The sequence below is a fragment of the Canis lupus genome, chromosome 25 (assembly GCF_003254725.2).
Source record: "Canis lupus dingo isolate Sandy chromosome 25, ASM325472v2, whole genome shotgun sequence".
In the NCBI taxonomy this organism is placed as follows: Eukaryota; Metazoa; Chordata; class Mammalia; order Carnivora; family Canidae; genus Canis; species Canis lupus.
The window spans coordinates 25,447,667-25,463,243 of NC_064267.1; the positions used below are offsets into that span (position 1 = coordinate 25,447,667).

General features: G+C 38.1%; 1 protein-coding gene across 4 annotated transcripts in view; it reads left to right on the plus strand.

Moving 5' to 3' along the window:
• Nucleotides 1-14,328, plus strand: part of ADAM29 (ADAM metallopeptidase domain 29) — a 73,415-nt gene extending 59,087 nt beyond the window's left edge. For 3 of the 4 annotated variants that reach the window (XM_025462881.3, XM_025462884.2, XM_049101293.1), the window contains one exon: nucleotides 11,495-14,328. In XM_025462881.3, coding sequence (XP_025318666.1) covers nucleotides 11,652-14,297 — 2,646 coding nt within the window. In that variant the 5' untranslated portion in view covers nucleotides 11,495-11,651 and the 3' untranslated portion in view covers nucleotides 14,298-14,328. Of the gene's footprint in view, nucleotides 1-11,449 lie in introns of all 4 variants that reach the window. The other variant, XM_025462882.3, reaches the window with a different exon arrangement.
• Nucleotides 14,329-15,577: the final 1,249 nt, after the last annotated feature.

Genomic DNA, 15,577 nt, shown 5'->3' on the forward strand with positions numbered 1-15,577 from the left:
TTCTGTTTTCATTTGTTTCAAGAGAATTCATAACTGCTTATTTAAGCTGTTTTTATAATGGCTGCTTTAAAATTCTGGTCACATAATTTTAGCATATAGTTTATCTCAATATTGGCATTGGTTAAATTTCATTTCTCTTTTATATTATGATTTACTGTTGGTACAATCTTATGGAGTAAATATACAGAACTTATTGATCTTGTTTATCTGAAACTTTATACCCATTGATTGATGACTTCCATTCTATCCTCTCCTCTGTACCCCCTTATCAATTGAGTTGATTTTTGTGTATGGTATAACAGTACAATTTCATTCTTTTACATATGCATATCCACCTTTCCCAACATCATGTGTTGACAAGACTCTCTTTTATCCATTGTTGGTATTCCTGGTAACCTAATCAAAGTTGGGTTGGTTATATATGTGTAGATTACATTCTAAGCTCTCTGTCCCGTCCCATTGATTTTCTGCCTTTTAGATGGTACCATATTATTTTGATTATGGTAGCTTGGTAATATATTTCAGAATCAGGCCCTCTTGATTTTTTCTTTTTTCTCAAGATTTATTTGGCTATTTGTAGCCTTTTGTGTTTCATATGAATTTTAGTATTGTTTTTTCGATTTCTGTAAAATTGCAATAGAGATTTTGATAGAGATAGCATGGGAATTTTTCTAATATTTAGATTTTGATGGGTAATGTGGACAATTTAACAATAGTAACTCTTCCAATTCAGAAACTTGGGATGTCCCGCCATTGGTTTGTGTCTTCTTTAATTTCATTTACATATGTTTTATATATTTTTTAATAATAAATTTATTTTTTATTGGTGTACAATTTGCCAACATACAGAATAACACCCAGTGCTCATCCTGTCAAGTGCCCCCCTCAGTACCCGTCACCTATTCATCCCCAATCCCCACCCTCCTCCCCTTCCACCACCACTAGTTCGTATCCCAGAGTTAGGAGTCTTTATGTTCTGTCTCCCTTTATGATATTCCCTACCCATTTCTTCTCCCCTCCCTTCTATTCCCTTTCACTATTATTTATAATCCCTAAATGAATGAGAACATATAATCTTTGTCCTTCTCCGATTGACTCATTTCACTCAGCATAATACCCTCCAGTTCCATCCACATCGAAGCAAATGGTGGGTATTTGTTGTTTCTAATGGCTGAGTAATATTCCATTGTATACATAGACCACATCTTCTTTATCCATTCATCTGTCGATGGACACCGAGGCTCCTTCCACAGTTTGGCTATTGTGGACATTGCTGCTAGAAACATTGGGGTGCAGGTGTCCTGGCGTTTCATTGCATCTGTGTCTTTGGGGTAAATCCCCAACACTGCAATTTCTGGGTCGTAGGGCAGGTCTGTTTTTAACACTTTGAGGAACCTCCACACAGTTTTCCAGAGTGGCTGCACCAGTTCACATTCCCACCAACACTGTAAGAGGGTTCCCTTTTCTCCGCATCCTCTCCAACATTTGTGGTTTTCTGCCTTGATAATTTTCCCCATTCTGACTGGTGTGAGGTGGTATCTCATTGTGGTTTTGATTTGTATTTCCCTGATGGCAAGTGATGCAGAGCATTTTCTCATGTGCATGTTGGCCATGTCTATGTCTTCCTCTGTGAGATTTCTCTTCATGTCTTTTGCCCATTTCATGATTGGATTGTTTGTTTCTTTGGTGTTGAGTTTAAGAAGTTCTTTATAGATTTTGGAAACTAGCCCTTTATCTGATACATCATTTGCAAATATCTTCTCCCATTCTGTAGGTTGTCTTTTAGTTTTGTTGACTGTATCCTTTGCTGTGCAAAAGCTTCTTATCTTGATGAAGTCCCAATAGTTCATTTTTGCTTTTGTTTCTTTTGCCTTCGCGGATGTATCTTGCAAGAAGTTACTGTGGCCAAGTTCAAAAAGGGTGTTGCCTGTGTTCTCCTCTAGGATTTTGATGGAATCTTGTCTCACATTTAGATCTTTCATCCATTTTGAGTTTATCTTCATGTATGATGAAAGAGAGTGGTCTAGTTTCATTATTGTGCATGTGGATGTCCAATTTTCCCAGCACCATTTATTGAAGAGGCTGTCTTTCTTCCAGTGGATAGTCTTTCCTCCTTTATCAAATATTATTGACCATAAAGTTCAGGGTCCACTTCTGGATTCTCTGTTCTGTTCCATTGATCTATGTGTCTGTTTTTGTGCCAGTACCACACTGTCTTAATGACCACAGCTTTGTAGTACAACCTGAAATCTGGCACTGTGATGCCCCCAGCTATGGTTTTCTTTTTTACAATTCCCCTGGCTATTCGGTGTCTTTTCTGATTCCACACAAATCTTAAGATAATTTGTACCAACTCTCTGAAGAAAGTCCATGGTATTTTGATAGGGATTGGATTAAACCTGTAAATTGCCCCGGGTAACATTCACATTTTCACAATATTAATTCTGCCAATCCATGAGCATGAAATATTTTTCCATCTCTTTGTGTCTTCCTCAATTTCTTTCACAAGTGTTCTATAGTTTTTAGGGTATAGATCCTTTACCTATTTGGTTAGGTTTATTCCTAGGTATCTCATGCTTTCGGGTGCGATTGTAAATGGGATTGACTCCTTAATATCTCTTTCTTCAGTCTCATTGTTAGTGTATAGAAATGCCACTGACTTCTGGGCATTGATTTTGTATCCTGCCACACTACTGAATTGCTGTATGAGTTCTAGCAATCTTGGGGTGGCTTTTGGGTTTTCTATATAGAGTATCATGTCATCGGCAAAGAGGGAGAGTTTGACTTCTTCTTTGCCAATTTGAATGCCTTTAATGTCTTTTTGTTGTCTGATTGCTGAGGCTAGAACTTCCTGTACTATGTTGAATAGCAGTGGTGAGAGTGGACATCCCTTGTCTTGTTCCTGATCTTAGGGGAAAGGCTCCCAGTGCTTCCCTATTGAGAATTATATTTGCTGTGGGCTTTTCATAGATGGCTTTTAAGATGTTGAGGAATGTTCCCTCTATCCCTACACTCTGAAGAGTTCTGATCAGGAATGGATGTTGTATTTTGTCAAATGCTTTCTCTGCATCTAATGAGAGGATCATATGGTTCTTGGTTTTTCTCTTGCTGATATGATGAATCACATTGATTGTTTTACTAGTGTTGAACCAGCCTTGTGTCCCAGGGATAAATCCTACTTGGTCATGGTGAATAATTTTCTTAATGTACTGTTGGATCCTATTGGCTAGTATCTTGTTGAGAATTTTTGCATCCATGTTCATCAGGGATATTGGTCTGTAATTCTCCTTTTTGGTGGGGTCTTTGTCTGGTTTTGGAATTAAGGTGATGCTGGCCTCATAGAATGAATTTGGAAGTACTCCATCTCTTTCTATCTTTCCAAACAGCTTTAGGAGAATAGGTATGGTTTCTTCTTTAAACGTTTGATAAAATTCCCCAGGGAAGCCGTCTGGCCCTGGACTTTTGTGTCTTGGGAGGTTTTTGATGACTGCTTCAATTTCCTCCCTGTTTATTGGCCTGTTCAGGTTTTCTATTTCTTCCTGTTCCAGTTTTGGTAGTTTGTGGCTTTCCAGAAATGTGTCCATTTCTTCTAGATTGCCTAATTTATTGGCGTATGGCTGTTCATAATATGTTTTTAAAATCGTTTGTATTTCCTTGGTGTTGGTATTGATCTCTCCTTTCTCATTCATGATTTTATTAATTTGAGTCTTTGTCTTCTTTTTAATAAGGCTGGCTAATAGTTTATCTATCTTATTAATTCTTTCAAAGAACCAACTTCGGGTTTTGTGGATCTGTTCCACAGTTCTTCTGGTTTCGATTTCGTTGAGTTCTGCTCGAATTTTTATTAACTCTTCTTCTGCTGGGTGTAGGACCTATTTGCTGTTTTTTCTCTAGCTCCTTTAGGTATAAGGTTAGCTTTTGTATTTGAGTTCTTTCCAGTTTTTGAATGGATGCTTGTTATGCAATGTATTTCTCCCTCAGGACTGCTTTTGCTGCATCCCAAAGATTTTGAATGGTTGTATCTTCATTCTCATTAGTTTCCATGAATCTTTTTAATTCTTCCTTAATTTCCTGGTTGACCTTTGCATCTTTTAGCAGGATGGTCCTTAACCTCCCCGTGTTGAGGTCCTTCCAAACTTCTTGTGATTTAGTTCTAATTTCAAGGCATTATGGTCTGAGAATATGCAGGGGACGATCCTAATCTTTTGGTATCAGTTCAGATCTGATTTGTGACACAGTGTGTGGTCTATTCTGGAGAAAGTTCCATGTGCACTTGAGAAGAATGTGTATTCAGTTGAGTTTGGATGTAAAGTTCTGTAGATATCTGTGAAATCCATCTGGTCCAGTGTATCATTTAAAGCTCTCATTTCTTTGGAGATGTGGTGCTTAGAAGACCTATTGAGTGTAGAAAGCACTAGATTGAAGTCACCAAGTATAAGTGTATTATTATCTAAGTATGTCTTAACTTTAGTTATTAATTGATTGATATATTTGGCAGCTCTCACACTCGGGGCATATATATTGAGGATTGTTAAGTCCTCTTATTGGATAGATCCTTTAAGTATGATATAGTGTCCCTCTTCATCTCTCACTACAGTCTTCGGGGTAAATTTTAGTTTATCTGATATAAGGATGGCTACCCCTGCTTTCTTTTGAGGACCATTTGAATGGTAAATGGTTCTCCAACCTTTTATTTTCAGGCTGTAGGTGTCCTTCTGTCTAAAATGAGTCTCCTGTAGACAGCAAATAGATGGGTCCTGCTTTTTTATCCAGTCTGACACCCTGCGCCTTTTGATGGGGTCATTACGCCCGTTCACATTCAGAGTTACTATTGAAAGATATGAGTTTAGTGTCATCATGATATCTCTTCAGTCCTTGTTTTTCTGGATTGTTCCATTGGACTTCTTCTTAAAGGGGAATTTTGAGAGTCCCCCTTAAAATTTCTTGCAGAGCTGGTTTGGAGGTCACATATTCTTTCAGTTCCTGCCTGTCTTGGAAGCTCTTTGTCTCTCCTTCCATTTTGAATGAGAGCCTTGCTGGATAAAGTATTCTTGGTTGCATGTTCTTCTCATTTAGGACCCTGAATATATCCTGCCAGCCCTTTCTGGCCTGCCAGGTCTCTGTGGAGAGGTCTGCTGTTACCCTAATACTCCTCCCCATGAAAGTCAGGGATTTCTTGCCTCTTGCTGCTTTAAGGATCTTCTCTTTATCTTTGGAATTTGCAAGCTTAACTATTAAATGTCGAGGTGTTGAACAGTTTTTATTGATTTTTTTTTGGGGGGGGGGGAATCTCTCTATTTCCTGGATCTGAATGCCTGTTTCCCTTCCTAGATTGGGAAAGTTTTCAGCTATGATTTGTTCAAATACATATTCTGGCCCTCTGGCCCTTTCGGTGCCCTCGGGAACACCAATTAAACGTAGATTTTTCTTCCTCAGGCTGTCACTTATTTCCCTTAATCTATCCTCATAGTCTTTTAATTGTCTCTTTTTTCCTCAGTTTCTCTCTTTGCCATCAACTTGTCTTCTATGTCATTCACTCATTCTTCCACCTCGTTAACCCTCATCGTTAGGACTTCTAGTTTGGATTGCATCTCATTCAATTGATTTTTAATTTCTGCCCAATTGGATCTAAATTCAGCAGTCATGAAGTCTCTTGAGTCCTTTATGCTTTTTTTCTAGAGCCACCAGTAGCTGTATAATAGTGCTTCTGAATTGGCCTCTGACATTGAATTGTAATCCAAATTTTGTAACTCTGTGGGAGAGAGGACTGTTTCTGATTCTTTCTTTTGAGGTGAGGTTTTCCTTCTAGTCATTTTGCTCAGTAAAGAGTGGCCAAAAACAAGTTGTATTGGGAAAAGGAGAAAAAGAAAGAAGAGAAAGAAGGAAAGAAAAAGAAAAAAGGAAGAAAACAAGAGAAGAGAAGAAAAAAGAAGAAAAAGGGAAAAAAAAGAAAAAGAAATAAAAAAGGGGGGAAGCAAACGGAAATCAACAAGCAAAAAAAAAAAAAAACAAAAACAAAAACAAAAAACAAGGGGGAGTATCCTCTGATTCTGTATACTAAGTCCCTTGACTTCCCCTGGAACTTTCCAGTGCTGCTTGGTCAATAATTTGTTTTTCCACTGTCCGTCTAGCTGGTCTTCTGGGGGAGGGGCCTGCTGTGCTGATTTTCAGGTGTTAGCACTTGGGGGAGCTGCTCTGTCCCCTGCCTGATGCAGGGCTCAGTGGGGGTTGTTTACCCTGTGAGGCCCCAGGAGGAACAATCGCAGTGGTTGCCGCAGCTCTGGAGCCCTGGAGTCAGCCCCCGCAGGAACTCCAGAGCTCTCCGTCTGCAGGGCCTGGAGGCACGGGGCGGGGCCGCTGATCTGCTCAGCTCGGTGAAGGAGCGTCCTCGCTGTCCTGGGCCCTCCCGGCCTCTGCCTGTCCCGGGGGAGGCCGGATCCTGGGCTGTGTCCCGGCGCCCTGTGCTCCGGCGCCTGCGCTGGTGGATTCGCGCTCCCGGGCCGCGCAGCCCCCTCCGCGGAGCCTCCCCCGAGCTGCTCCCGCCGCGCAGCCCCCTCCGCGGAGCCGCCCCCGAGCCCCTCCGAGCTGCTCCGGGTCCCGCCGTGCGCGCTGCAGCCCTTAGGGAGCTCGGCGCACTCTCCCGGGGCGCAGGTGTCTCTTAGTGTTCCCGGGAGCCCGAGGGCATCCCCGCCCTCCTGGGTCCTGCTCCAGCTCCCCACGAGCCCCTTTCCGCCCGGGAAGGTCGGTGCAGCTCCTGCTCCTCCGGGACGGGGCTCTCCTGTCCTGGGGACACTCGCCCGGCCTCAGCCCGGCTCCTCGCGGGGCCCCTCCCCCTTGGAGGCCTTTGTTTCTTTATTTCTTTTTCCCCGTCTTCCTACCTGATAGGAGCGCGAACTCTTCTCACTGTAGCATTCCAGCTGGTCTCTCTTTAAATCTCAGGCCGAATTCGTAGATTTTCAGGATGATTTGAAGGTTATCTAGGTAATTTGGTGGGGACAGGTGATTTGGGGACCCTACTCTTTGGCATCTTGCCCCTCCCTGTCTACATATGTTTTATAGTTTTCAGTGTACAAGTCTTTCACCTGTTGAAATTTATTCCTAAGTATTTTATTTCTTTTGTGCAACTATAAATGAGATTGTTTCTCTAATTTCCTTTCAGATTATTCATCGTCAGTACATGATAATGCAATTGATTTTCACGTCAATTTTGTGTTCTGCATCTTTAATGAATTCCTATATTATTTTTAACTGTTTTCTTAAATAGAATTTTTATGGTTTTCTGTGTATAGGATCATGTTGACTGCAAAAAGAAGACAATTTTACTTCTTCCTTTCCAATTTGGATGCTTTTATTTCTTTTTGTGGCCTAATTACTCTGGCTGGGGTTTCCAGTAGTATGATGAACAAGGATAGTGAGAATGGGCATTCTCACTTTGCTCCTGATCTTAGAGGAAAAAGTTTCTCTTTTTTTTCACAATTGAGTAAAATTTTAGCTGTTGGATTTCATACACAGCCTTTATTATGCTGAGGTAATCTTGCTCTCTTCCTAGTTTTTTGAGAGTTTTTATCATGAAAATTGTACCAAACACTTATTCTACATCCTTTTAGATGATCACATTTTTATCCTTAATTATCTTAATGTGGTATATAACAGTAATTGATTTTTACATTTTAACCACGTTTGTATCCCACAGATAAATCCTTCTTGATCATGGTGTATAATTATTTATAGTAGTGGATCATAAGGGACTACTGTGGTATCAGTTGCAACATCTCTTTCATTGTTTATTTATTTGAGCCCTCTTTTTTTTTCCTTGTTGAGTCAAACTAAAGGTTTATCAATTTTTCTTATTTTTTCCAAGAACTAACTCTTAGTTTTAGTGATATTTTTCTAGTCTTTTAAGTCTCTGTTTCATTTATTTATGCTCTGATGCTTGTTATTTCCCTCTTTCTACCAGCTTTCAGTTTTGTTTGTTCTGTTTCTAGTTCCTTGAAGTGTATAATTAAGTTATTTGAGGTCTTTCTATTTCTTGAGGCATCTATCACTATAAGCTTTACTTCTAAAACAACTTTTCCTGCATCCCATAAAGTTTAGTATGTGTGTTTTCATTTTTATTCTTATCAAGGTATTTTCTAGTTTATTTTGTTTATTGATTTCTTTGTTGATCCATGCTGTCCCAGAATGTTTCAATTTTTCAAACAGTTTGTGAATTTTCTGCTTTTATTTCTGTTTTTGATGTCTAGTTTCATTACATTATAATTACAAAATATACCTTGGTGTAATTTAATATTTTTGCATTTGTCAAGATTTGTTTTGTGACCAAATATGTGATCTATTATGGAGAAATATCTGTGGGTACTTGAGAATAATTTGTATCCTGCTGCCATTGGGTAGAATATTCTGTATATGTCTCTTAGATAGATTTAGTCTTTAGTGCTATTCAAATCCTTTATTTCCTTGGTGATATGTAACCCGGAGGTTCTATTGTGTATTGAAAGTGGGGTATTGAAATTTCCTACTTTACTATAATGCTATCAATTTCTCCCTTCAGTTCTGTGAATGTTTACATAGTTAGATGTGCTGGTGTTGGATGCATATATATGTATATATGTATGCATCTCTTCTTTCAGTTTTGACTTAGACTCTCTTCCGCCAGATATAAGTATATTCATTCCTACTCTCTTTTGGTGACTGTTTATATGGAGAATCTTTTTCCGATATTTTCTTTTAGTTGTGTGTTTTTTTTTTTTAATTTAAAGTGAGTTTTTTCTACACAGCTTATATATTGAGCCTTATTTTTAAAATCCATTCAGTTACTTCGTGTCTTCCAATGGAGAGTTTAACTTTAAATTATTATCAATAAGGAACAATTTGATATTGATATTTTGTTACTTTCCTATTAATCTTTTGTGTTTTGTTGATTTTCTGTGTGCATATTGATATTCTTGGTTTCTTTCTCTTTTTCTTTTGTGTAATTGCTATAGTTTGTGTTTGTGTGTCTATGTGTGTGGTTACCTTGGGGCTTACATAACATATCTTATAGTTAAGGTAGTCTATGTTAAACTGATAACAACTTAAGCCCAATAACGTACCAAAATTCTATACTTCATCTTTTCTTCAGCTCATATTTTATGTTATTGTCACAATTTACGTCTATTCTTACTGTGCATATTTTGACTTTTTATAGTTATAGTTATTTTGCATGCTTTTATCTTTTTTTTACTAGAATTAAAAGTGATTAACCCACCATAGAATCATACCATATCTGTATATATGTGTATGTGAATATATGTATATATATTTATATATGAACATACATGTATATAATCTATTTCATGTTTTTCATGCTTTCATGTTACTATTTAGCATTCTTTTATTTCAACATGAAAAACTCATTTTAGTATTTCTCATAAGGGGGTTCTTCTGTTTGTCTGGATATAAATATCTCCTTTATTTTAAAAGACAATTTTGCCAAATATAGTATTCTTGATAGGTTTTTTTTTTCTTTAAATGTTTTGACTACATCATTTCACTGCTTCCAAACCTGCAAAATTTCAGTTCAAACTTTCACTCATAGTTTTAATGGTAATTCTTCTGTATATGACATATTGCTCTCACCACTTTCAAATTTTTTTGTCTTTGACCTTTTACAATTTGATTGTGGTGAGTCTTGGCATGGATTTCTTTGGTTCCTTTTACTTGATACATTTGGGGCTTTGTGTATCTGAATGTCCATTTCATTCCTTAGATATTGGATATTTTCAGCCATTATTTCTTTGAAGGAGTTTACTGGACCTCACTCTTCTCATTCTGGGACTCCCATCATGTGGATCTTGATCTTCTTGTTGATGTTCTATAAGTCCTTTGTTTTCCTCATTCTTTTCCAGTCTTTTTCTCTCTTTTGACTGAATAATTAACAGTGATCTCTATCTGACTAGGAGTCCAGTGATCCCTTTTATCTGCTTGATCTAGTCTGATGCCTTTTCTGGACCACCTCGTGTCATTGGTCCATGCTCAGATCTGGAGGCAGGAAGAGCAGAAGCCCGCAGACTTCTGTTTCTTCATGTCACTTGGTAGAAAGATGGGAGATATCAGGCTTTATGAGAGCCTTCTATTTTCTGCCCTAGTTGTTGAGTTGACATTGGGTCAGATTGTTTGGATTTTTCTGCTGCCTCTGAAGGCAGATAAGTTAACTAATTATCTGGTTATTGATGAGGATTAGGCTTGCCTACCAAGGCTATTATATTGCCAAAATAGGGGGATTAAACAGTCCATCAGTGCAGTGACTATGGACTATGTTTGGGATTAGCCTCTAAGTCTTTGAAGTTGCCACTCTGAATCACACGTGTGTGTGTCTTGGCTCAAGAGCAGGTGTTAGAACACCTTACTATTTTTTTTATTATGCTTTTTTCATTCTCTGTCATTTATCCAGAAAGAGAAAACTATTCTTGAGGTTTTTGTCTGTGCTGGTGGTTCTGTGTTAAAGGCCTCTCCAGCACCCAATTTGGAAGATATACATGAGAAATTAAAAGAAAACTCAGTGAATTCACCTAGTTATCATTCCTCAAGTCTAGAAGTGTCTAGGCAGTCTGCCTTTTGATTTTTAGCTTTCAGAGGTTGTTTTATTTTTTTCACTGAATTACTTTCAGAGTATTTAGTTGTATTTAGAGGGAACAAACAGGGAAAATGAGTTTATGTGACCTCATTCCAGAAACTAAATTGGCCATGATTTTTGAATAATGTTTTGCATTAAAAATGTAATAAAGTATAAACACCTTTGAGTAACACTCCAAGGAATAAAAAAAGTCAAGTCAACCATTTTTGTTATATAAAGAGTTAAGATAGACATTATAGGAGATACTAAAATTTGTGAAAGACACAAATAATGTTCTAGTATTTCCAGAAAGGCTTAGTAAAAAGAACAATGTAGGGAAGAAAAAAGAAATGAAAATAAACATTTTTTTTTTGTTCTGGGGAAGTATATGGTAAGCACCATAAGAGAGATTAAAAAATAACATAAGACTGATTTTTTAAAAATATGTATCTTAGGTAATAAGTAATTTATCATTTACGTTAAAAAAGAGGTACTATTATTTATGCCAATTTAGCATGTATAAACTGAAACATTCTCAGCAATATATGATCACCTTATCCTTAAGACTTTTTGTTTTATTTTTATTTTTTAAAAAAAAGACCCTTTTATTTTAACTACTTATTTTGGAAATGTTTATGCATATGCATATTTATAAAATAATACAGTAAATCCTTATTTTCTCATCATCTAGGTTTACTAACTATAAATCTATGGCCAGTTTTCATTCTTCTGTATACCCTTATCCCCCTTCTGCTCTTTCAATACTTAAGAACAAATTCTAGGTAGTTTCCTGAGTCATTCCTTGGTCAAAACACTAATATCTTTATTGTATGACTTTCTCTTTTTCTCCACCAGGCATAACCACGTTCAGCCATATGTTGCTTTTTGTTTTACTTATAGGGCTGATACTCTAATGGTTCAACTCTGCCAGAAGATAGATCCTTAACAATTAGCCCGGCACACTGACCAGCACAGGATAAGAAGCCAGAGCATCTATGACCTCAAGTTTTGCCTGCCTTCTTTTCTGGACCAATATTTCCATAATGGTGGTTTCATAATGACTCTGACTAAAGCTCTGCTGTACATGAGGATCATACCCCTGCTACCCTGGCTTGGGGTATTTCTGTCCTTTTGTGAATACCCCCAGGCTGAAGACCCCCAATATCAGAATACCCCAGAAGTAGTGATTCCTTTGAAGATACCTGACACCAGCAGAGGCATGAAGCCTTCTGGCTGGCTCTCTTACAGCCTTCGTTTTGGGGGCAGGAGACACATTGTCCACATGAAGGCCAAGAAGTATTTGCTGTCTAGACACCTCCCAGTGTTCACCTACACAGACCAAGGTGCTCTCCTCGAGGACCAACCCTTTGTTCCAAAGGACTGCTACTACCACGGTTATGTGGAGGGGGACCCAGAATCCCTGGTTTCTCTCAGTTCCTGTTCTGGTGGCTTTCAAGGATTGTTACAGATAAATGACTTTGCTTATGAAATTAAGCCCATGACTTTTTCTACTAAATTTGAACATCTGGTGTATAAAATGGATAGTGAGAAGACTCAAATTTCAGGCATGAACTCTGATTTTATGCAAGAGGAAACTGTATCCCAACTGGAGTCTCAAAAGATGAATAATTCTACTCAGAAGCAAAGTGCTTATTCCAGCTGGTGGGTCCATATGTATATTATGGAATTAGCAGTGGTGGTGGACCACAGTCTATATGTTCATATAAAAAAGAATATTTCAAAGTTTAATGAGGACCTATATGCTATGGTAAATATAGTGGATTCCATTTATGATGGAATGGGTCTTAAACTGTCATTGTTTGGTTTGGAGTTCTGGACTGAAAGAAACTATGTTCAAGTAAATGATGCACATAGATCTCTGAGATATTTCTGCGTTTGGAAAAATAGTAACTTTGGTTTGCGCCTGCAACATGATACTGTACATCTTTTTATAAATCAAACAGTACGAGGAATGAGTGGTTTAGGTTATCGTAATGGAATGTGTCAGCCATTGCAAAGTTGTGCAATTATTACTACTACAAATAAAACCTTGAACAAGATTGCAATTGCAATAGCTCATCATCTTGGCCATAATCTGGGTATGACTCATGATGATGCTTTTTGTAAGTGTGGACATCCTAAATGTATAATGCATGTTTCAAACCCACCAGTAACTGCATTTAGCAATTGTAGTTATTCTTATTTTTGGTCATATAGTTTACAGTTTGCACAATGTTTGTTCTACAAGACACATCCAAAGGACATATTTTCAAAGAAGCGTTGTGGGGATGGTATTGTTGAAGCAGATGAGGAGTGTGACTGTGGATCTTTACAGAGTTGTTCAACAGATGCCTGCTGTCTGACAAACTGCACTCTGACCTATGGGTCTATTTGTGCTTTTGGGCTTTGTTGCAAAGACTGCCAGTTATTACCACCAGGAATAATGTGTAGAAAAGAGGTCAGTGAATGTGATCTTCCAGAGTGGTGCGATGGAAGATCCCCATTTTGCCCAAAGGATGTATATGTGGAGGATGGAATTCCTTGTAATGAAAGTGCCTATTGCTATGAAAAGAAATGTAACAACCGCAATGATCAGTGTAAGCAGATTTTTGGCGAAGATGCAATAAGTGCAAGTCCTAGTTGCTACAATAGCATGAACACTCGTGGGGACCGTTTTGGGAACTGCGGCATCCTCAAGTCTACATATATAAAATGTAATGTCTCAGACAGCCAGTGTGGGAGAATTCAGTGTGATAATGTGACACAAATGCCCCTTTTGAGAGACCATTCCACCGTGATTCATACTCACTTCAATAATGTCATCTGCTGGGGTATCGACTACCACTTCGGGATGACCATACCTGATCTTGGAGAAGTGAAAGATGGCACAGAGTGTGGCCCAGAACATATCTGCATGAACAGGAAGTGTGTCCATTTATCTGGCTTGGATAGTAATTGTACGCCTAAATTCTGTAACATGAGGGGCATTTGCAACAATAAACATCACTGCCATTGCAACTCTTTCTGGGACCCACCCAACTGCCTCATTAGGGGCAATGGAGGTAGTATTGATAGTGGCCCACCCCCTAAGAGAGAAAAGATAAAGAAGAAGTACTTGTTAATAGCCTCACTTTTTTGGTTGCTTCTTTTATTATGTTGTCTTCTTTGTCTTTGTATGAGGAGAAAGAAAAAAGAAGTTCCGGCTCAACCTGATAAACAACCGCAAATGGTTCCACCTCCACCTGCAAAGCCAGAGAAAAAAGTCCCACCTCCACCCCCAAAGCCACAGAAAATGATTCCACCTTCACCTGCAAAACCTCCACAAAAGGCTCCTACTCAGCCTGCCAAGCCACCGCAAAAGGCTCCGACTCTACCTGCAAAGCCACAGAAAAAGGCTCCGACTCAGCCTGCAAAGCCACAGCAAAAGCCTTCAGCTCAGTTTTCAAAATCACAGCAACAGCTTTCAGCTCAGACTTCAAAATCACAGCAAAAACTTTCAGCTCAGTCTTCAAAATCACAGCAAAAGCTTTCAGCTCAGCCTTTAAAATCACAGCAAAAGCTTTCAGCTCAGCCTTCAAAATCACAGCAAAAGCTTTCAGCTCAGCCTTCAAAATCACAGCAAACTCTTAAGAGTCAATCTAGCGTAACAGTTGGCCCAAGTGGGAAACAAAGGCCATCAGTCACAAAGAATGTACCCAAATAAAGGTGCATTAAAAAAGGCAATCCCTAAAATATTTATACTTACTCTTCATTATTTTAAACAATTAGAAGATTTGTTTTTCCTAAAATTTGTCTATATTTTCTGGGGAAAGGCATGGCACGTGGATTGTGTATGTGTTTTTAAGTTACCGTGGTAACTTTCTCAGCTTCAAATCCCCTTCCCATTTTGTACACTGCATTACAGGGATCGCATTTCTGCTCTACCAGCCTTCTTCCTATAGGGAACAGGGAGAATGAGTGAGAGTTTGGAAATCCAGACATCTATCTACTTTTTGATGTCAATATCACCTCAACATGTTTTACATTGGCAGCTTTACGTAGTAAATGTATATACTATTATATATAACATTTATTTGTTTACATTATAGCTATAATAATTATTATTATTATTAAATTTACTCCAGACCAACTTCATTGTCAGACTGAGAGATAGCAGCATAGCTGTCTGGTGTGCTGTCACCAGAGTTCTGAGTCTCAGATTTTTTTAGCTTTCTACCAATATTGCAAATCTTCTTCATCAGCTTAGAAGAACCTACTGTCAGAGTTCGGAGTGTCACATCTATGCAGTCTTTTTGATTTAAGTAACCCCCAAGCTTTTCCCTTTGCTCCTCAACTCCTTGAATGAAATTACTCTCTTACAATTAGTATTTAATGGCTACTCACCAGTTAGCAGCATAGTATCTCCCTTAACTTGTTCTATTCTTCCATATATGTTTTTACCCAATTCTTATACTTAATTCTATCCCTCTAAAATCACTGATGTGGTTTTACTTTTTCTGAATGAATCCTGACTGTTACAGTACTAGTCTTGGCATAACGAGGAAACTGAAAGTGAGGAGGTGTCAGAAGTTTTTGTTTGATATATCTTTACTAGTGACCTTGATCATCTTGAGTAAAGTACTAAAATTTATTGCAATTTTCCAACCACAAAAAGAAAGGATAGGATAATAATATCAGTTGTCTCTCATTTTGGAGGATTCTTTGGTTATAAAATGAGATAAAGAAAATGCTTTTGATTCTAGGTAAGTCTAGGAAGATAAAGTCATTTTTCCCCTCAGAAAACAAAACAATTGTATAATACCGAACACATTTTATTTAATTATATATTTAAAGTATCAGAGAACTGTGAAGGAAATGGAGATTAAAAGACTTAAAACTACAAAGAAAGGAAAACATTGAGAAATGTCAACACTTTTTTCCCTGAGACAAAACTGATTGTTCCCTGTAGTGTGATGATTCTGAATTCAAAGGGAAGATCCACTT